At 37.3% G+C, this 22,998-nt stretch overlaps 2 protein-coding genes across 2 annotated transcripts in view; one reads left to right on the forward strand and one right to left on the reverse strand.

The window, feature by feature from the left end:
- The window catches only part of STXBP4 (syntaxin binding protein 4), a 175,771-nt gene that overhangs the window by 140,187 nt on the left and 12,586 nt on the right, over positions 1-22,998 (reverse strand). Inside the window, exons 2-6 of the mRNA XM_035026798.1 lie at positions 22,503-22,624; positions 18,150-18,282; positions 7,227-7,333; positions 6,581-6,800; positions 5,531-5,609 (exon numbers count right to left, since the gene is read on the reverse strand). Coding sequence (XP_034882689.1) covers positions 5,531-5,609; positions 6,581-6,800; positions 7,227-7,333; positions 18,150-18,282; positions 22,503-22,549 — 586 coding nt within the window. The 5' untranslated portion in view covers positions 22,550-22,624. The remainder of the gene's footprint in view (positions 1-5,530; positions 5,610-6,580; positions 6,801-7,226; positions 7,334-18,149; positions 18,283-22,502; positions 22,625-22,998) is intronic.
- Positions 15,928-16,448, forward strand: LOC118024735 (40S ribosomal protein S24-like). The gene has a single exon (XM_035026804.1). It carries the CDS (start codon positions 15,937-15,939, stop codon positions 16,255-16,257), a length of 321 nt encoding a protein of 106 aa, XP_034882695.1. The 5' UTR covers positions 15,928-15,936; the 3' UTR covers positions 16,258-16,448.

Consider the following 22,998-nt stretch of genomic DNA (forward strand, 5'->3'; position numbering starts at 1 on the left):
AGCAAAATCATGTTAGGAATGCAAAAAGACTGTGATATGTCTTTGGCAAAAGTGGTTTTGTTACATGAGTTCTGAAGGTACTATGGAAAAACTCATAAACACAAATTGTTTCAAGTTTGCGCATAAAGTATGATACAGACTAGGAACTTCTGGAACCCAAAATCCCATTTCTTACTTTACATTAAGGTTATATTTCAAGGAGCATAGATGGACTTCCAAGAGTTGAGTTTCATACACCTCTCACCCATCCCAACACCTTCTTAATCTACACTGATTATTTAGATGAGCCTTTGTCCTTGTTGCATGAATAAGAGACCAGATGCCACAAGGGATTAGACCTTGAAAAATTATTTGTTTTAATATGCCAAAGTTTGTAAAACAAATTCCTGTAATTCATGTCAATCCTTGTATATAAATTGTCACTATTCTAAATACACTTCTAAATGGTATTTTACTAGTTCTACATAGAAACAAGAGGAAGAGAAAAAACTTTTTGAAATGTCACATCTTTATGCAGTGTTTTAATTTTTTTTTAATTTCTCAGAGCATCTGTCTCTAAGTACAAAATGATTTGCATTCTCTTTCTTAAGAACATAAGAAGCGCATATGAAAATAAATAGTCTTCCTCTAAACCTTTAACACATCCTTAACATTCTATGTAAAATCTTGAATATAGCTTATAGGTGTCAAGATCATAAAAAAAAATGGTTACTGACTTTTAGCTTCAAATGGAATCAAACCTTGGAAAAGAGTGATTTTAGTATAATAGAATTTTTACAATTCTGATAAAAGCATCAAAGTCTCTTTTGTCATCCTGATACCTAATTGTTAGCCATGAGACAAAAAACAGTGTATATATATATGTATATATATATATTTTTTTTTTTTTCTTTTTTTCTCTTAAGAGAAATTCTGTGCCAAACCTACAGTGTGGCACAAAAGATCAGCATGGAGTAGAGTGGTACAGAAGACCAAAGAGCAGGGAAGTCAAACTTTATTTTTCATTTTTAATGTTTGGATTTGTGAGGCTTGTCAGTGACCTTCAGCTTGGTGCCTGACCTGCAATTAAGGAATGAGAGCACTACTAGGTGTACCCAAGCTAGCCTAATCATGATTTCAGACCAATAATCCTACTCCAGGGAGTGAATTACTCAATTCAAGTGTAAGTATGTGGAAGGGCTAGGGGATGCGAGGGACAGGGAGGGACAGGGACACACACAGAGCATCCACACACACTGAGACATACATTCTCACTTATGTATTCCTACACCTAAGCATAAAAATTTGCTATGTGTAACAGTGGAAATAACAGCAGATCAGCTCTTATTTACGCTTACTTTTAGCCAGGCAATGCACTAAGTGCTTCATATACATAAGCTCATTAAGTTTTACTATAGCCGTAATGACACAGGTGTTATTATTCCCATCCCAAAGATGGAGGGATCAAGGCCCAAAAAGGTAAAGAAACTAGCCTATGATTACGTAGCTAGTAAGTGACCATGTCAGGATTCTAGTCCCTTGTGACTCCCAAAGCCATTATTCCTAAATGTTGTCAGTATCTTTCATCATGTTTTCTCACCTGTAAAGTAGTTGGAATAAAATAGTGTACCTTACAGGAATTGTAAAGGTAAAATAAAGAATCATAGAAAACTACTATGAACACTATAGAATATTGTTTGTGTTTAAGTAGGCTCCATGCGCAGCGTGGAGCCCAACACGGGGAGACCCTGAGATAAAGACCTGAGCTGAGATTGAGAGTTGCACGCTTAACCGACTGAGCCACCCACGCACCCCTAGAATATTGTCAATATTAACAAAGAGACATATTTAAACAGGAGATTTAATGTAAATTTACACTAACCCCCCCCCCCCCCCCATTTAACAATATGCAATCATGGCTTAACAAAATCTCACTTTCTTTCAGCCAACCTTCCCCTAAACCTATACCTTTGAGTGAAAACCTTAGGAGGATTTGTGCATAAATCCGGCATGCTTTGGTAATTCAGAGTAGCTTGACCTGAAAAGCTGCTCATAGACAGGCAGCTTTCCCCATTTGCTGGTGACATCTCCCAATTCTGGCCTCAAGCTCTTGATTTGCTCCTCTCTGGGGAGTGAGGATTTTCAAAGGATAGCTTATTATTCTCTTGCATCTTCTCTTCTATTCCTCTTTTTAGGGGAAGAAAGGGAATGTTTTAAGAGGGCAGGATCAAAACCATTTTATACCATGAACCCTCCATGGATATTTTCCCCCCATCACTCTTTTGTTTCAGTTATAAAACCTTAGTGTGGGAGGATTACAGTTTGTGTTCTGGTAAAGTTAAAGATAATGATAATATTTCTTCATGCAATAATTCTTATTTTTTTAGGAATGTCTTTAGCATGTTTTTAGCTCATTTACAAGCTCATGTGTTAGCTTAAAGCAATAGTGAACGACCCTGAGTTCTGAAGTAAGAAATTTATATAATAGTTTTTAAAAACATATTCAAGTATTATATGGATTTTTAAAATTCTAACAAGTTTTACACTTTGGAATAATTTTGACATGGGAACACGGGTAGATTTGCTTCAATTCAGTTTATTTTTATTGAGGTTAACATTAAAACTTGTTTACATTTTTTGAATAAATACCAACTAGCTAAAGGAGTTTAGATGTGGCAGGTAAGGGTCTAATTTAGGAACAATCTATAATTAAGTGCTTATAACAGAAAAACCGTAAGGTATATAAGTTACCTAGAGATAATTTAGAGTTGATTTTGTTTCCACCCCCCCGCCCCCAGAAATATCTGGCCTACTACACTTACGTGAAAATAAAAAAATAGGACTGACTCAATGCTAATTCTACTCTAGAAAAATGTTCTATTTTAATTGTATTTTAATATTTACTTTTCATACAGCTCACTCAAATATATTTTCATTAAATCATGTTTCTATTACAAAATACAGCACTGTTTCTTTTAGTCACTGATGTGAATTTACCTCATTTTATTCATTATTCTGGGATCTCTTTACTCTAATCAGTTCTGCCTCCTAGGGTCACCTGACATCTAGCTCATCCTTTGTTCTGGGCTTTTGCTCATGGTACTTCCTTCACTTAGGAAGATCTCCTTCATCTGTCAATTGATGTTTACCACTTCTTTCAAGATCTGGATGACGTCTGATTTTTGCTAAGAAATGTCTGCAGTTTGTGACAAATTCTTTACTATGTACTAATTTGGGGGGTGAGGGGAAGATGCAAAATTGAATTAAAGGATGGGAGCTTTTGTTTCTGCTCTAAAAACATCCCCTGAAGTATTACTTGAGCTACACCCTAGTCAGTGGGTTTTGTAACATTAATAATAATAACAAAATTTACCGAGCTTATGCTATGTACCAATTACAATGCTAAGTGCTTGATATGCATGATCTCATTTAATATGCATAAAGACCCATGAGGCAACTATTTCAAGGTTACACAGCTAATAAGTTGGAAGCAAAGAAATGAACCTCTACATTTGCATTCAGAGCCTGTGGCCTCACTACACCACACTCAGGCCACTTCTTCCCTTACCCACTTTGTTCACGTCTTCACACTATCTGTGACAAGATAGTACGTTCCTTCGAGTACAGAAACCACCCACACCCTGCTCTAGTTAACAAAGAACACTGCAAACTGTAGTTATTCAATAAAATAAACACATACGTATGTTTTCTAATCTGAATAATGAAGGTTTTTTTTTTTAACCCCATGTTTTATTTCACCATAGACTATTAAGAATCTCATGGAAAATATCCTAATTCCTTCATAATTCCTACTAAACTATGTTTTCTATGTACATGACATGCTTAGTAAGTGCTTCCTGAATTAATAAAAGGCTAAGAGAGGCAATGAGCAGTCCGATTACTTTCAAAATTAAAAACATATTACATAAATGTATCCTCACTATTGCTTGCTTCTTTCATTTATATATTTTTTCTTCTTCACGTGTGTTCACAGTTTAACATAAAAACAATACATCAAGATAATGGAAATTAAATACATAAAGAGGATAATACTAATAGTTTCTAAGAGTCAAGGAATCCCACTAAGTAAAAGGGCATATAATTTATGACTAGAGATTGCTACCAACCCACTGGTAAATACTGCTCCGAACTATTAGAGGAAACTATTATGGAATCCACTATAAATTCCTATTAAGTGTGGTACCTGTGTGCTGTGGTCTGAATGTGTCCTCCCCAAATACAGATATCGAAATCCTAACCCCCAAGATAATGGTATTCGGAGATGGGGCTTTTAGGAGGAGCTGAGGTCATGAGGGTGGAGCTCTCCTGAATGGGATTAGTGTTCTGATTGAAGAGACCCCACAGGTCTCCATGTGAAGACAGGATGGGAAATCTGCAACCGGAAGAAGGCTCTCACCGGGACCATGCTAGCACCATGATCCTGGATTTCCAGCGACCAGAACTGTTAGAAATACATGTCTTTTGTTTATAAGCTACCCAGTCTGTGGTGTTTTGTTATAGCAGCCCAAATGGACTGAGATACTATGTAATTTATGCTAATCTGTCCTTATTATGCAATTCTGATCTAGATTAATGCTATTAAAAATTAAAATATACAGGTAAAAATTTGTATTATAATTTTTAGACATATGTAATTAACTTTTCTATAAGCATTGGTTTTTGATTGTTGTTGTGCTTAATTTTTGGAGATAATTTAAAGGGAAAGCTTTTTCTTGATATTGGAGCCACTAATAGATACTTCACAGTTTGATAAAAATTATATTTATTTTTTTATTTTTTTAAAGATTTATTTATTTATTTATTCATTTGAGAGAGAGAGAATGAGAGACAGAGAGCATGAGAGGGGGGAGGGTCAGAGGGAGAAGCAGACTCCCTGCCGAGCAGGGAGCCCGATGCGGGACTCGATCCCGGGACTCCGGGATCATGACCTGAGCCGAAGGCAGTCGATTAACCAACTGAGCCACCCAGGCGCCCTAAAAATTATTTTTTTATGGGTGACACAATTAATACTTTATTGTTTTAAAAAGTTAGCAAATCATTTCATGGTAATTATAACTAATACTATTCAATTCATAATACTGATTTTCTTTTAAATTAACATCTATACAATCTCTTCTTTAAAAAAAACATATTTCTTTTCTTAAGTTATGCTCCCATCTATAATTTCTCTGAAAGGTGCATTTAATAAACCTCACCGGTATTTCCCTAAAAGGAAAAGGCAACCTAATCTTGATTTAAAGAAGAATTTACATTATTTGATTTCAACAGTTCATTGATTATTACAGCTTCATAGACACCGTTATGATAATGCATATTAAAATTTCAACCCTTTGTTCAGGAAACTTTCTAATAAAAGACATAATCTAACAGGGACCATTGCACAATACATTCATTTTACTCTTTTATCCATTGAAGGAAAAAAGGCATAATGCATCCTTCTTTAAAGTCTATTAAATCACATTATGTACTCCTCATTGAGAAAGAGTAATTGAAAGAAATAACAGTAAAGAGGAATTAAATGTGCATTTACCTGTATTAGACATATCCGTAGGCCTGTTTTCCAAAGAAGTGACTGGAGTCTGTTCTGTTTTCTTGTATCCAGTTTTTATCTATGAAAGAAAAGGAAGAAAATAAAATGTCATTTTCTAAAGTAGGTCAAAGACCAGACTAGAAACTCATGTTAACATAAAAAGAATGGTTTAAGAGATTAAAGCAGCAGTCCAAAAAATCGGAGATCTCTAAAATTTTGGTATATTTATCTCTAAACAAGGCATTTCAGAATTAAAGGTAACAACTGCTTTCAGCTCTACCATGTCCAAGGACAATAAAATATACGGCCATGAACCTTATCTTTGAAAAGGTATTATAACCCCAAGTAAAAAAAGTATAAGGGGCTGACAGAAAATCTTACACTCTGTATCTTATTAGCAGGTCCCTGAAACTGAAATTGCCTTTGACAAATTTTATTCCATTGACTGAAAGCCTACCTGAGCTCCTATTTTGTTTCATAGCTAACATAGACTTTAAGAGTATATGCTCTATTTTATAACTTTGATTTGTTAGGGCACTGTAGCAATTAGTAATCAACTGTCGATTCTGATGTAGAAACTCCTCCCTCTGTGTGAGTCTACTGGGGTGATCTATGCACATGTGAGGGAACCATATCCACCTATACTGGGTAATTAGGATCAGCCTCACTGTGCAGGAAAAAAAGGAACAAAAGGAAGACTGCCTGTCTTCAGTCAAGCAGGAAACAGAAATAAGAATACATTAAACCATATCAGAGACTTTCTGAAAATAAATATGACATTCCTAACACAGTTTTGAGAGACAACTAGGCATATCTCCGTGAGGCCATTCCTGATCATGACTTTCTGGACAAAAGACACACTGACTTGAAAAACTGTATTACTGATAGCACAGTATAAAAATATTACACAGAAAAAAAAGAACTTTCAAGGAATTACCAATCTGTTAAAAAACTGCACTACCAAAATTATAATTCTATTGTATATAACAAACATAAAAACAGATAGGGGATTTATGGACTGCATAAGTATACAGAGAAGTGTAAGATTACCTGATTTATCCTAAAAGAAGATAAAATGGTATCTGTAGTTTGGGGAGTGGATGAGGTCTTTGGAATTAGTATTTCAGGGGGAGAAGGAAGAAGGCTAAATGTCGAGACTTGAGGTCCATATTCTCCAGAAGCTTGTAAAAGAGATGTACAAGATGGATTTTCTGGATGACTGCCATCAGATTTTTGTCTTATGAATGCTATCTCCCAAGCAGATTCTGACCTAGCATTAAAAAGAAATCACTTTATGGACATAGTGTGGATACAGTACAACTAAATTTTAAGATAATGTTTCAAATATTATTAAAATATACTTATTTTAGGAGGTGTCTGGGTGGCTTAGTTGGTTAAGCGTCTGACTCTTGATTTCAGCTCAGGTCACAATCTCAGGGTTGTGAGATCGAGCCCCATGTTGGGTTCTGCTGCTCAGCGGGGAGTCTGCTTGAGATTCTCTCTCTTCCTCTCCCTCTGCCCTCCCCCACCCCAGCTCACATGCATGCTCCCTCTAAAACTAAATAAATGAATAAATAAGTAAAAAATAAAATATATATATTTCTTTTAGAATCTAAAGTATTTAAATCCCTTAAATTACTGTTTTTGAGAAGACATGGTAATTAACTCATTCTATCTTATGGATAGGATAAATTACCTCAACTTGGCTCTGGTAATTATGCTTTTCGCTTCTTCAAAGGATACACCAATCATAGATTCCTTGTTTATTGAGACAAGTTGATCTCCTGGCTTCAAACGTCCATCCTAACAAAAGCAGTAATATATATAAAGAAACTAATAATGATGGTGTTTAAAAAAAACAACAACTAATTGATGCAACTAAACCAAAGAAAAATTTTAGTGAACAGTCTCTTAAAGAAGGAGTAAAAAGAAAATGTTGGACAAAAAACCTCAATAGCAAAAAGTTTTGACTAAAGCTGGTTTGCTTACATGCATGAATGAAATGGAACAGTTCGTGTATATGCGAGCTCAATTTGCACACTAAGGAATCCTGAAGACACAGCCCAGTACAGCAGGAAAAGACCCATTTTAAAAGCTTGGTACTGGGGCGCCTGGGTGGCTCAGTCGGTTAAGCATCTACCTTCGGCTCAGGTCATGATCCCATGGTTCTGGGATCGAGCCCCATGACGGGCTCCCTGCTCGGTGGGAAGTCTGCTTGTCCCTCTCTCTCTGCCCTCTCGTGCTTGCGCTCTCTCTCAAATAAATAAAACCTTAAAAAAAGATTGGTACTATGAGACAGATACAGCTCTGACTCTGTGATAAAGTAAATCAAGTAATTCCAGAATATTTTAGAAAATAAGGCTCATTCACTTTAGTTTCTAAGCATTCCTGCATCTCTCATCCCACAAAACTGGTAAGGTTGATTCCACAGTAAGACTTTTAAAAATTCAGTCAAAGATCTTAATTAGATTGATTCTACCCATATTTCAGCTCTTTACTGGATCTGCTGTACTGCCTGTGATGCAGGCCTAGCTGGTCATACATACATCTTTTGTCAAGTCCTACTAAAGATGACCACTTAAAACCAGCTTCCTTACACTGTCTGCTAAGACCTGGCTCTGGCTGTCACCAGCCTAACTGGATCAGCCAGAGCCTACTGATTACAAGATTTAATGCATTTGTTAGGCAAGTTTCCCAGTCTTCACCTGTCTTTTTTTCTCAATTCAAACAGGAAAAGAAGAATGAGCGCTCTTCATTTTCAGTTCCTAAGACTTGTCTCAATTATCATTTACACAAAGACAGAAAGCAGTATTTATGTAACTGGGGAAGAAGCTTATAATGGTTAAAAAGCTGGATTTTCACCCTAATGGCATTTAAGTAAGTTCCACAAATTCAAGGAAATATCTTTCTTCAAAGTGATATCTAAGATATATCCCTTGGATAACTGATCTTTGATCTGAACTTAATTACACACAATAATGGTGATTTATGGTTACTTTACAACTAAATAACAGTTTTTTTTTTTTAAACCAATTTTTTAAGATTATTTATTTATTTATTTTAGAAAGAGAGTGTGAGGGGCGGGGGAAGAGCAGAGGGGAAAAGAATCTCAAGAAGATTTTACGCTGAGAGGGAGCCCAACAGGGCTGGATCCTATGACCCTGAGATCATGACCTGGGCGGAAAACAAGAGTCAGAAACTTGACTGACTGTGCCACCCAGGCGCCCACTAAGTGTCTTTTTAAAAAACAAAAATAACTATTGAGAGACACTTGGGCGGCACAGTCAGTTAAGCATCCCACTCTTGGTTTTGGCTCAGGTCGTGATCTTGGGGTCATGAGACCGAGCCCCACATTTGGCTCCACACTCAGTGTGGAGTCTGCTTAAGACTCCCTCTCCCTTTGCCCTTCCCTCTGGTCCCTCTCTCTCAAATAAACAAATCTTAAATAAAAATAAAAAGACACTGCTATCTCTTACATTGAAAACTGAGTAAACAGGAAGAGAAATAAACAAACATAAAATATCAAAAAAACTTTATGGAAACATGTTATTTCAAATACTATGTAAAAGACACTATCATCTAAATGCATAATGACTCTATGACCCTTCTAAATTACAAACATTATTTTAAAAATTAAACTGAAAAAGGAAATTTGATTTTAAAAAATACATAAAATTTGGAAATTTATATTTTATAAATATAACTAGCAAAGTCAGAGAACATAACACAGTTGCTATATTCACAAGTGATTTTTTCCCCCTTCCACTGATTAATGTATGAGGAGTAAAACACAATAGTCATGCTGGAAAAGACTAAGCAGTATGGAGAGAGTATCCACCATATGGATCCTACATGTTCAGTAACATGAAAGAGCTGATTTTGTAAAATTTTGTGAACACGGTTCTGTATGGCTGGGCCCAAACTTTATTACAGAGTTTGGTTACATATGCATTTAAATCAACTCTACCCAGACATACTTAGACACTCACATACATTAGCTTACAATTTAATACATGAAAATTTTAGTTTCAGGACAGTTATCTACTCAAAGTTAAGATGAAATGGCAACAAACAAGAGAAACAAACTTTTTGCCACAGGCAAAAAGATAAGGTTAATAATTGGGAGAATGAACAAAATCCCAGGGTGCTTATTTACAGGAGGAAGGGTGGGGAATGTAGGGAATGTGATCAGGAATGCCTCAGTAGCACTGAAGACGTTCTACTTTTTAAGTCAAGTGGTGAACTCTAAGCAGATTCATAGGTGTTCATTCTATTATTATGCTTCATTTACATGTGTCAAGTATCACATTATTAAAAAGAAGAGGGGCACCTGGTTGGCTCAGTCGATAGAGCATGCAACTCTTGATCTCAGGGTTGTGAGTTCAATCCCTATATTGGGCATGGGGCCTACTTAAAAAAATAAATAAAATAAAATAAAATAGAAAAGAAATTCTCCATCTCCCAAAATAAAAAGAGCTCATAACATCTGCCCGGAAATTAACTAACTGAATTATGTTTTGGTTCTATATTCCAAAACAGGTACTGGAAGTAAGGGACAAATGGAGAAATTTTTAATCTTATTTTAAAATAAATAAATTAGGGGCACCTGGGTGGCTCAGTCATTAAGTGTCTGCCTTCGGCTCAGGTCATGATCCCAGGGTCCTGGGATCGAGCCCAGCATCGGGCTCTGCTCCACAGGAAGCCTGCTTCTCCCTCTCCCACTCCCCCTGCTTGTGTTCCCTCTCTCGCTGTGTCTCTCTCTCTGTCAAATAAATAAAATCTTTTAAAAAATAAAAAATAATAAAATAAGTAAATTAATAAATAAGAAAAATTAAATAAATGTCATTATTAAATCCAGCTCTAGGCCATTTGGAATCTACAAAATAGTTCCTTACTGGAATCAGTTTAGTAAGGTAGATTATAGCTGAAATTTAATGGCTATACTACTACTGACTTGTATCACAAAGCCAGGCAACAATTTAGGGGGAAAATGGAGAAAATGAAGAAAGCCCTGTTTCACTGGAGCAAAGCATATAAAGGACACTAACAAGGAAAGAAAGGATTTTTTAGAATCAGGGTGGCCGATGGTAATAACAGTAAATATTGTCAGATGACAATTCTTTCAACTGGGCAGGAGCCTTCAGAGGTAGTGGACAGAAGGGGAAAGAGCATGGGGTCTGGCAGCCAGACACACCTAAATACAAACTTGAGCTCTACAACTTGCTAGCTAGATGTTCATCAACAGATGGAGAAGAAAGGGGCTGGGGGAGGCACATAATCTCATCCATGAGAAACACAGAACTACATTCAAAACTATTTGAGGAAGCTCCTGTGTCCATGCGTCTCATACAGACCACACCTGGCCGTGAGGGTTGCAGAGAAAAAAGCTACAGAAAACAGAGGTAGGCAATAGGGTTTTGGCAGACCTATTATTTCCCACTCCTCCTCTCATACTGTACAGTATTAGCAACACAGAAGGAAAAGCTCTCATGAACACAATATAGCGTATCTTATATTAAAGCACACTGATGCACTGAAGGAGCATTTTCAGGACGTCTGGGTGGCTCAGTCAGTTAAGCGTCTGTCTTCGGCTCAGGTCATGATCCCAGGTGTCAGGCTCCCTGCTCAATGGGGACTCTGCTTCTCCCTCTCCCTCTGCCCCTCTCAATTGCTCGTGCTCTGTCTCTCTTGCATGCGCACTCTCTCTCAAATAAATTAATAAAATCGTAGGGGAAAAAAAAACACAACAAATTGAAGGAGCATTTTCCAGCCGGACAAAGTCAGAGAAGAGAGGAAGAATAATGCCTTCTGACGGTGAATTCTGGTGTTTATATATTTTTTCTTTCTAAAAAGTATTTATAGTGGTGTTTTTTTTTTTTCTTTGCCCCCTAGAACAAGATCTTAGCTGATCATGTGAATTTCTGAACCTGTTTAAGTCAGAACCTGCAAACTCAAAGGTATTTCTTTGAGTCGGGCATTCAAGCCAGTGAGTCCTGCCCCAGTTGGATGAATGTATATGTGAAGATACTAGCTTCAGGGACATGCCAAGGCCTCTTCCACACTGTCTGGGTTCAGATATGGCAGTTAAGGAACAACTGTACACTTTCACGTGCCCACCTTCAGAGTCTGCTTTTCTTCCCGTTGACATTTGCAAAGACGTTGAAAGTGATAACGTACACCTGACCATTTAAATGCTTCTGTTGAAAACTACCAGCACTGTTCATTTATAATGACCATTATACAGTTTTCTAAATAACATATTACCATATTACCATACCATCTACACGGCCTGACTCTGATTTAACTAACTCGTTAGTCCTAAATACTAAGGAACGCTCCCGGCAAGACTCCTGGTTTCTCTCCCACAATTTCAGAAACTGTCAACTTCTTCTATTGCCTGCCAGTTATTAATGTGAATTTAGACAAGTTGCTTAATCTCTATGAGACTTCATTTTCTTAGCTGTAAAGTGGAGATAAATACCTGTCACACAAGGTTGCTATTAGTAATTAAATGACATACATAAATTCTACAAATTCTAAAATTGCAGGTGTTAAATAAAAGTGAGTTGAATCAAAATTCCATGCCTGCTGTAATTTTCACATTGATAGCAAATTTAATCCTGTTACTCCTCAAATTAAGAACCTTTAGGGATGCTTGGGTGGCTCAGTTGGTTAAGTGTCCAACTCTTGATTCGGCTCAGGTCATGATCTCAGGACTCCGCGCTGGGTATGGAGCCTGCTTAAGATTCTCTCTCCCTTTTCCCCTAATTCCCCTCTCTCAAACAACAACAATAAAACAAAAACAAAAACAAAACCCTTTAATGGCTGCTCAGGGGTAAGAAAAGTTGAAACTCCTTAACTTTCCAAACCCAGCACAACAAGCTAGCTGCAACCAACTTTTTTCAGCCTCACTCTTCACCTTTCCTCCTCAACACATATATTCTTCATTCTAGTCTCAGAAAATGTTCTTCAAAGCAGCCATGATCTTTGGAACCCTAATGCTTTTACACATCGTAATTCCTGTCTAGAATGCCACCACCAACCCCGCCACTTCTCTGATAAACTCGCACTTAAACTTCACAGCCATATGCAAACATTTTCTCTGCGGTAAGTTTGCCCCACTGCCTGGAATTACTTAATTGTTCCTTTATTTCTGCTCCAAAAGCACTTTTACTTACCTCTGTTATTACACTTACTTTGTACTGTCGCTATCTGTTTACGTATCTTTTTCTCTCCCATTAGAGCACATTAATCCAGCAACTTCCAAACTAGCAGCACTGATTATTTCAGTTGGCCAGAATCATGTCCTTTTCATAGTGCCAGGTACAGAGTAAGTCCACAATCAATTAATCAGGGCCAGGAAACAGTCTGAGGAAATTAAGGTGGCCTCTGACAGAAGTAATAATGGCAAAGGAGAAAAGAGAGTGACTTGTAAAGTGAACCCTCTTGCCTGCTACCCCTTTAGCTTCCATCAATGGGACTGGTTTCTTTACACTGTGCCATCCAGAGGCCTTGGTCCCAGTTCCAGGGATATGCTCAGCATATTCTGAAAACAGACTTCCTATGAAAGATAAATATGTCCTACTTCAATCCTTTGTGAACAATGACTAACCATGAGTATTTATATCTGCGTGATCATTGTCTTCACCTATAGGGTTTGATCAAAAAAAAAAAGTCCTTAATTTATCAAATTTAAAGTGACACTGCTTGTAAGATACACCATTTTTTTATGTAGCGCTAAAATAAGAAAATGCTGCCAATTACCCAATGAAATTGACTGTAAGATTCATCCCATAGAGCTTATACGTATGTGCTTTAATATATGTCTTAGAATCAGTTAAATGAAATATGAAATGTAGTTATCAGGTTTGAGGAAAAGCTTTTGATTACTGCCTGCTTTCCTTACACTATTAGCGGAAAAACAAAGAAACAAACAGGAATGTTGGAAACTTCAAAGATATTTCGTGTCCAGCATCTAACACAAAGGGCCAGGGAAGAGAGGTACTTGGTGTGGAGCCACATGGTGGCAGTGGAATAGCAAAGAGGCAGATTAGTAACTCTCAGAAACATGACAGAATGCCTAAGGGATCATTCATTCGTAAATATTAACTGAGCAATTAGTATGTCCAGGTATCACACTGGGGACGAAGGGTATTATTGTGAATAAAATCAGATAGGATCCTTACACTTAGGCAACATACTGTCTTGTGGTTCAGACAGTTGATAAAACAATCACGGATAGAGATATATGTTTACAAACTGAGATAGGTGATACAAAGGAAAGGAACAGGATCTAGGAGCACATATAGGAAAAAAGATCTGGACTAAACTGGAGGGCACAGAGGCATCTGGGTGGCTCAGTTGGTTAAGCATCTGTCTTCAGCTCACATCATGATCCCAGGGTCCTGGGATCGAGCCCCACATCGGGCTCCCTGCTCAGGGGGAGTCTGCTTCTCCCTCTCCTTCTGCCCCTCGCCACCTGCTTGTCCTCTTTTCCTCAAATAAAATCTTAAAAAAAAAACCAACATAAAATAAACTGGAGGGCACAGAGAACACATTCCTTAGGAATTAGTCTTTGAATAGGTACTTGGAAGTAATGGTAGTGGTGGCGTGGGTGTGTTCCCAGTCAGAGGGAACAGCAAATGAGAAAGCTTCCGGGAACTGAAATGAATACCATTCTGGAAGCCTAAAGATGAAAAGTCAGAGAAATACAGGGAAGAAGTCACATTATACAGAGCCTTGCAGGCAAATGAGTATTAGTATGATAGGCTGGGGGAGGGGGAGGGGAAACGTGTGGTGCACAAGAGCAGGAAAAACTATCATGAGGTCTGATAAACTGTGATGGTGGTGGAGATCAAGGAGGCTGATGGGTTCAAGAGATATTTAGAGAGTAAAAAAGGCAACAGCACATGCTAATAAACTGGGTATAGGTATTAAAGGAGAGAAGTAGTTAGGATGCTTTCAGGTTTTTTGACTTTATGCAACTGGAAGGTGTCGTTCACCAAGACTGGGAACAGAGTTAGAAGCTCTGTTTGGGAAGAGATGGGCAGATGAGGGTGTGGTGTGACTATCATGAATCTTGCCTCAGATATAGTGAGTTTGAGATGCCTTAAGGAGATCCAAATGGAAATGCTGACCAAGCAATTGGATATGTGGGTCTAAAGCTCAAAGGAGTGTCTCAGCCAGAGAAAGGTCTAAGACTGAACACTGAGGACTTCAGACTGATATGGGACTGGCTGGTGGGGTGAAAAGGGCTTTGGAGTTCTCATAGTTCCTTAACTCAGTACCTAGCATATTTGTTCTCATCCTATAAGCTGCCTCTAACACTTAGCGCTGGGAGAATCTTTCCTTCTATTTCAACTGGAAAAAACGTGTCAAGATGCCCCAAGTTTTAACTCTGAATATGTTTTTCAAAAAAACATGGTGTTTTGGTCACTGAACCAGTACTCTGTGTGTGTGTGTGTGTATTTTTTTTTTTTTTTGCCATTTGAAAACATTAACGTATGTGCAAGGAAGTGGTGGTGGGGGCTCAGGCAGCTAACCATGATTAACTAAAGATGATTCCTTTTGAGTTCCAACAGCCCCCTTAACATGTGAAGTTTGGGAATATAAGTGTTATATAATCCATCTATATGCTTGGGGACTGCTTATACTATTAGCTCTGAAACAATATCATATTAAAATAAAATTAGAGCAAGTGAAAACACTCACATGCATTTAAAAAATATTAAGTTGCTCAATTTAGCAACTTAATAAGGATAATCTATGAGCCTATGTTTCCTATTGTATGAATACATCTACTATTGCAGAAATTTTGTGCAGATTAGAAATTTATTAACATGCCTAACAGTATTTAGAACATAGTAAATGCTATTGTTATTAATAAAAACATTTAAAAATAAAATTGCATCAATTTTGCATTTGCAGAATAAATGTGCATGCAACTCTCCATCTTGAGGAAGTATACAAAAATAAGTGCAAGCATCGCAAGCCTACTCATTCTTCTGTCTTCACCTTTCTCTGTTTTAGCTGTTTCTTCCTTTGGACTTGACTAGATATTGTCAAGGAACATTAACAACTCTGTGCTGCTCTCTAGTGGTAAATACAGAATAGAGTCCGTTAAATGACTGCTTTTTGATACCCCTCCAAACAATGAAATTCTAAAAACCAAGAGAAAGTATTTAACTGTAACTTTCAGTCTGCTACCGCTGATAACAGATGAAGAGTCACTCAGCACCTTGCTATCAATTTATTAGTTTAACTACAAGTATTTTTCATGGGAATAAAAAGCACAAACTGATGCTTATCGTAACAGGAAATTTTTATCACTTGTTAGATACCATGATCTGTTACTGCATTATATGAAGTGTGGTTTAAGAAATAGCGTGGATAGCTTGGCCGCCATCATGAACGACACAGTAACTATCCGGACCAGGAAGTTCATGACTAACCGACTACTTCAGCGGAAACAGATGGTCATTGATGTTCTTCACCCCGGAAAGGCAACAGTACCTAAGACAGAAATTCAGGAAAAACTAGCCAAAATGTACAAGACCACACCAGATGTCATATTTGTGTTTGGATTCAGAACCCATTTTGGTGGTGGCAAGACAACCGGCTTTGGCAGGATTTATGATTCCTTGGATTATGCAAAGAAAAATGAACCCAAACACAGACTTGCAAGACATGGCCTGTATGAGAAGAAAAAGACATCAAGAAAACAGTGAAAAGAACGCAAGAACAGAATGAAGAAAGTCAGGGGGACTGCAAAAGCCAATGTTGGTGCTGGCAAAAAGAAGTGAGCTGGAAATTGGACAACAGAAGGAGTAAAGATGCTGCAGTGGCTTTATCTGTGGTGGTTGTGCAGATTTTTCATGAGAGGATCAAGAAACTAAAAATGTTAATGTGAAAAAAAAAAGAAATATCGTGACTATAGTGAACATACACACACACTCACACACACACATCCCTCAACTAAAGTAGGCCTAAATATCTCAATTCTTACAAGACAAATTTCATTTTTTTTTTTAAGTTTTATTTATTTATTTGACAGAGAGAGCTCAAGTAGGCAGAGCAGTAGATAGAGGGAGATGGAGAAGCAGGCTCCCCACTGAGCAGGGAGCCCGATGGGGGCTCGATCCCAGAACCCTGGGATCATGACCTGAGCTGAAGGCAGAGGCTTAACCAACTGAGCCACCCAGTTTTTGTTTGAATTTGTTCAAATTTAGTATTTAAGTATACTTTTATTTGGTTAATAATTTAAATTCAATAGCTACAAATTTATATTTTTGTATTATACTTACAACATGGTAAGTGTATCCTATTATCTCAACAAACTTGAAACAATTGAAATCATTTCTATTATTTTTGCAAATTATTGGTGAAGCTAATTTTTTTTCTTAACAAGGAAAAAAAATTCAGTTGACTAGATAAACTGCTTGCTAAACAAGTGTTTGGGATGAGGGTGGGGGTAAGGGCAAGACTATTTACTAAACCAAAACAAATAAGAGAAAAACAACGATATGAACAAACAATGATAAAATGATCCTTTCTCATGCTATATAGCTTGACATTAATACAATATTTTATTAAATTCTTTATATCCTATATCTGTCCAAAAAGGACTGGAGGCAATTTCAACAACAGACATATAGAATCACATTAGTAAAACAAAAATGGCAAATGGAATTCAAGAGAAATGAAAATGCAAATATAGTTAACTAATTTCTTAACTAAGTTGCTGATATTATGCTTCAAATTTGGATCTGAGCTTCCTAACAACCAGAGCAAAAAAGAAATCATGATTTACATATTTCTTACAGCAAAGAGGAGAGTAAGGCTTTCTAATCCCTAAAAAAAAAAAAAAGTTCTGGTCTTATTTCTAAATCTAATTTCTCACGTGGGCAACTAATGAGTGATATAATTAACAAACTCAACAAGAATTATTGCAAATTCAGAAATGAGCAGATTTTATATGCTAAGTTTGCTTGTTGGTTTTGCACTTAGGAGAGGCTAAATGAATGTAGTTTAAGTTTAAATGATCCGACTTAATCCAAACTCTCAGAGCAGTAGAGAGATAACATGTCTTCAAATATAATTTCCCTCACCAGATTTCGAATAAGAGTTAAATAGCACAAATATATAACCTTGGGGCACCTGGGTGGCTCAGTCAGTTGAGCGTCTGAAGCTTGGTTTGAGCTCAGGTAATGATCTCAGGGTCCTGAAATGGAGCCCTGCATTGGGCTCTGTGCTCAGTGCAGTGTCTGCTTGTCCCTCTCCCTCTGCCCCTCCCCCTGCTCTTTCTTGAATTTAAAAAACAAAAACAAACAAAAAACATTTCCTTCAAAAAAAAAAAATATACATATGACCTTTAGTTAAGAGTCTGAAATCTGTTCTTTTTCTATTTATTTCCTACTCATTTATTAGGTTAAAGCTCCTTGAAGGTAAAGGCCTATCTTCTAGTTCTTGTAGGATCTTTCACTGAGAAATGGTCACAGTGGCGTTGAGTTAATACTAAAAATTTAGTGATGTAGTAGGAAAACAAACCTCACCACTGGTGGTTGGGGTTTTTTTGTGAAGTGTTATTTTATTTTATTTTATTTTATTTTTTCCATTTTACCTTATAACAGTCTCCTCCAGGAATGATTTCCTGAATATATACCAAGGGACCCTCATTCCGGTTAATTCCTCCTAGGATCTTCAGACCAAGGCCTGTTTCCTTGGTAACTGTAATCATCTGAAAGGCAGGATCCCTAAGATAAAGTAAATTAGCATTCACAGGTTAGCCTAGAGATCTGTGCCTACTTTCTCTTTAAACTACTTGCTAAATCAAATTCTTAGATCTAGATACCCCGAAATATTCAGTATATACTAGCAACGACATTTAGAAAAGTATGGTGATAGAAAAGCAATCAAATGGATTCTGTTACCTCTATTATTTATTTATTTTTTTAATAAAAACAATCAAACCATAGAAGAAATCACAGCAATAATGTTTATTTCTTGGGAGTAGAACAAAAAAAAATACCTTCCAACATAGGATTTAAATAAATGTAAAGAAGTATTAAAGGTAACTGAAGAGATGTGTCTTTAGCTGACTTTTAGACTACACTGAGGGATTCCAAAATTAAAGATTTTAGTGAGTTAGGTAAGCGACTTTTTAAAAGACATGTCTGTGGCCATTTACAGCAAAATAAATACGACCTCCGCTTGAATCTCAAAAAGTTTATCTTTTTAATTTAGGAAGAGTATTTTCTGATAGAAAGCATGTGCTCCATCCATAATTTCCATCAGATGTAAGAGCAATGCCATTAGAAAAGAAGGAACTGTGAAAAGAATTCTGCAAAAGATATACCCCCAAGTTATGTTTCTGAACACTCCAGTTAGAGAGGAGACTTTTACTGGTCTGAGAGAGCTTGAACACAGTTTGAAATAAGGCTTAGACTGCTTTCCTGTGATGTACTGGGTACTGTGCTAAGCAATATATATACATTATGCCATTCAACTTAGTATTTATACAACTCCTAAGATTATTACCCTCATTTTTCTAAAATCACCAAAATCTGGGAAGGTTAACTTGGTGGTCTAAGGTTACGAAGCTGGAGAACAGCAATGGAAACCCAGTTTGTCTTACTCCAGAGGCAAAATGTGGTGTAAGATCTGCTTGGTTGCTGTATTAAGGCCACTTTTGAATTAGAGGACTTTCAGCTATCTTCAAACATATCAAAAAACTGAAACTGCTATTAAAAAAGAGTTGCCTCGGGGTGCCTGGGTGGCTCAGTCAGTTAAGCAGCTGCCTTCAGCTCAGGCCATGATCCCACAGTCCTGGGATCAAGTCCTGCGTCAGGCTCCTTGCTCAGCGAGAGCCTGCTTCTCCCTCTCCCTCTGCCTGCCGCTCTGCCTACTTGTGCTCTCTGTCTCTGTCAAAAAAAAAAAAAAAATCTTAAAAAAAAAAGAGTTGCCTCATATCTTACATATGATTATAGCTTTCAGAAAAAACTTTCTTAGTTCTGCTATGGAAATTCTAACTCTATCTTTAAGAAAATGTGTATTCAAAAGTTAAATCATAAAAAAATAGAATGAAAGAAATTAAAATATAAAAAAACACCTCCCTGCTTCTGAATATTTTGCTTTCTATATAGGACAGCCTCCAAGGTTGCATTGTACTGAATTAGGCTCTGGTGTTGGATGGCCTATCTGGTTACTAGGGCAACAGTCAATTAGCTAGGAAAAGAGGCAGTCGGGACTGGGTCCACAATGTTTCACTGTTACAGATTTCAGAAGCTCAGCCCACTCTTGATGGAATATTAAGCTGTAAGGGCATAAAGGAGTGAAGCCTAGAAATAAGAGAGTGGAAGGGGAGAGGGAATGAAGGTACCTCATTAGGTACCTCCCATAACCTCTTAAACCCTCTAAATGCGAGTTTCCTTCAATGGGGACAGCATATAATCTCCACCAAGTATTATTGTTTCAGTAAAGGATCCCTCCTTTTCTTTTCTTTTCTTTTTTTTTATTTGACAGAGAGAGAGAGAGCACAGGTAGGCAGAGTGGCAGGCAGAGGGAGAGGGAGAAGCAGACTCCCCGCTGAGCAAGGAGCCCGATGTGGGGCTCGATCTCCGGACCCTGGGATCATGACCTGAGCCGAAGGCAGACGCTTAATGACTGAGCCACCCAGGCGCCCCCCCTCCTTTTCTAATACCAACAGAATATCTGTATTTCACACAGCATTTACTTCCTAGGACCTTATTTTAAACCCCCCCTAAGAATTTATATTATTTACTTTTCTTAGCTATTAACAATAGTTCTGCCGCTCAACTTTAATCACAGTTAGAGAACTGCAAGTTAAAACTAGGCAGAGATATTGTTTTTCACCTATCAGATCAACATAAATTTAAAACTGACCATATACTCCGATGACAAGTCTACAGGAAAAGAGGTACTCTTGTACACTGTTGATGAGAATGCAAAATGGCGTAACTCCTAAAGAGAGAATTTGGTAATCTCTAAATTTACCTTCTGACTCAGAAATACCATTTCTAGGAATTCATCCCAAAGATACTCTGGTAAAAAATACAAAATGACTTGCATACTAGGTTATTCATTTTGGCATAAGTTGTAATCTCCAAAACTTGCAAACAATGGATGTCCATCAATAAGGTACTGGCTGAGGGCACCTGGGTGGCTAGTCAGTTAAGTGTCTGCCTTTGGCTCAGGTCATGATACCAAGATTCTGGGATCGAGCCCCGCATCAGGCTCCCTGCTCAGTGGGGAGCCTGCTTCTCCTCTCCCTCTGCCACTCCCCCCTGCTTGTGCTCTCTCACTCTCTCTGTCAAATAAATAAATAAAATCTTAAAAAAAATTAAAAAAAATAAGGTACTGGCTGAATAAACTATGGTACATTCACAGGATAGAATCTTACACAGTTGTAACAAGGTACAAGGTAGACATTTACAGACTGATGTGATCACCAGGATATAATTTAAGTTTAAAAAAAAAGGCAAGATCAAAAACTATATATAATATGCTACCTTTTTGTTAAGAATATGCTGGCAAGTCGAACCTAGGAGGCGGAGCCAGGATATTTGGGGCCATCTTGCCTCAGTCATATGATTCTTTCCCATGGGCTTGATTTTGCCTTAGGTAGTTGGACAAAATTCTGTGCTGTCCCAGAATGTCAAACTGTTCAGCACCAGGGCATAGAGCTCTGTGCATGGAGTTCTTTGCATACCACTCAGATGGGCCTGGCTTGTGCCCCTTGGAGCCTGGAGTTTCCCAGTACTCTCAGGAGGTGTCAGAGAAAGACATCCTGAATTTAACTGGCCTGATACTCTTCTCCAGGGAAGACCTGTGAGTCTGAGCTGAAGGGCTGGTGTGCATTTGTTTACTGTTAATATGCACATATATAATATATATATATTTATATGTATTTGCTTATACAAAAGAAGCATTGAAAAGGAACCAGGGGCGCCTGGGTGGCTCAGATGGTTAAGCGTCTGCCTTCGGCTCAGGTAATGATCTCAGGGTCCTGGGATCGAGCCCCACATCTGGCTCCTGGCTCAGCAGGGAGTCTGCTTTTCCCTCTCCCTCTGCCTCTCCCCCTGCTCATGCTCTCTCTCTCTTTCTCTGTATCTCTGTGTCTCAAATGAATAAATAAAATCTTAAAAAAAAAAAAAAGGAACCAAAAATAAAAATGGTTATCTATAGGAAGAACGAGGTCACAGAATAAATGAAGGACAAGAACGACTTCTCTGAATATACCTTGTTATATGTGTGTTACATGTTTGCATGTCTGCATGCCCTTTGGAATGTGACTTTACTGTTCCTTCCATTAAAATGTAAAGTCTATATCTCTACCCGTTGAATTTGGACTTGGCTATCTGATTGCTTCAGACCAATGGTACACCAGCAAATGTGAGGGAAACAGACATTTGAAAAACACTTGGGTGTGTTGTTGGGAACCATTCCACCATCATGTGAAAGAGCCTGAGCTAGCCTCCTGGAGAATGAGATCAAGTTCAAAGAGATAGCCAACCAGCCCTTCTAGATGAGGTGCCAGAACATGTGAATGGGGCCATCCTACACTTCTGGTACATACCAGAAGAACTGCTCAGCCAATCTACCAAATCATGAGAAAGAATAAATGCTTGTTTTCTGGAGGCATTTTGGGTGGTTTGTTACTCAGCAAAAATTAATCTTACATTATTTTTATACTGGGGTCATAAAATATTTTAGATATTCGAAAAAATCAGATCAAATTTTTAAAAAAACAATTTCTATAAAGAATTATAAAAAAGAATGCAGAATTTATCCTATACACTGATTTACATTGGAAGGTAATTATTGCTCAACTTCCTTATTATGCTACCTTAGACCACAGTTAACTGTATAAAATTTTCAATCAAAAGTTCATTAACATTCTACATATTTCAAACTATGATAGCTCAAAACATTTTAAATTTAATTTAAAAATTACTTTTCAAGTAGACTGGATGATACCACAGCAGATGTATTTTTATTCATGATTTTACCACAGGATACTTGGATTTAACTGGATAAATGAAGATCTTGATGAAGAGTCTAGAAATTCTTCTTTTCCTGAGAATGGAGACGTAGAAAATAAATTTTCATGTCTTAAGAGTAGTCAAATTTGACTTCAACTTTGCATAAAAACACCACATACATGCATAGACATGTTAGATGTATTTTATATATTTTGAATTATGGCACTTTAGTCATTGCTGATAAAATCTGAGAAATATAAAGACAGTTCGATAGACAGATATAGCTATAGGACTACATCCACATGATTATCTGTATCTATATAAAATCTGCATTTTCTGGCAGAGGTGAGGAACACAGCTAAGCTTCAGGTAACTATTATAGCTTCTACCATTAATATACTTAAAAATGACATAATAATAAAAGACTGTGACAAATATCTCTTGTAATCACAAGGCTAGAAAGTTTAT

This window comes from Mirounga leonina, unplaced genomic scaffold (genome assembly GCF_011800145.1).
Source record: "Mirounga leonina isolate KUSES-001 unplaced genomic scaffold, KU_Mleo_1.0 Mir_200, whole genome shotgun sequence".
Classification (NCBI taxonomy): domain Eukaryota; kingdom Metazoa; phylum Chordata; class Mammalia; order Carnivora; family Phocidae; genus Mirounga; species Mirounga leonina.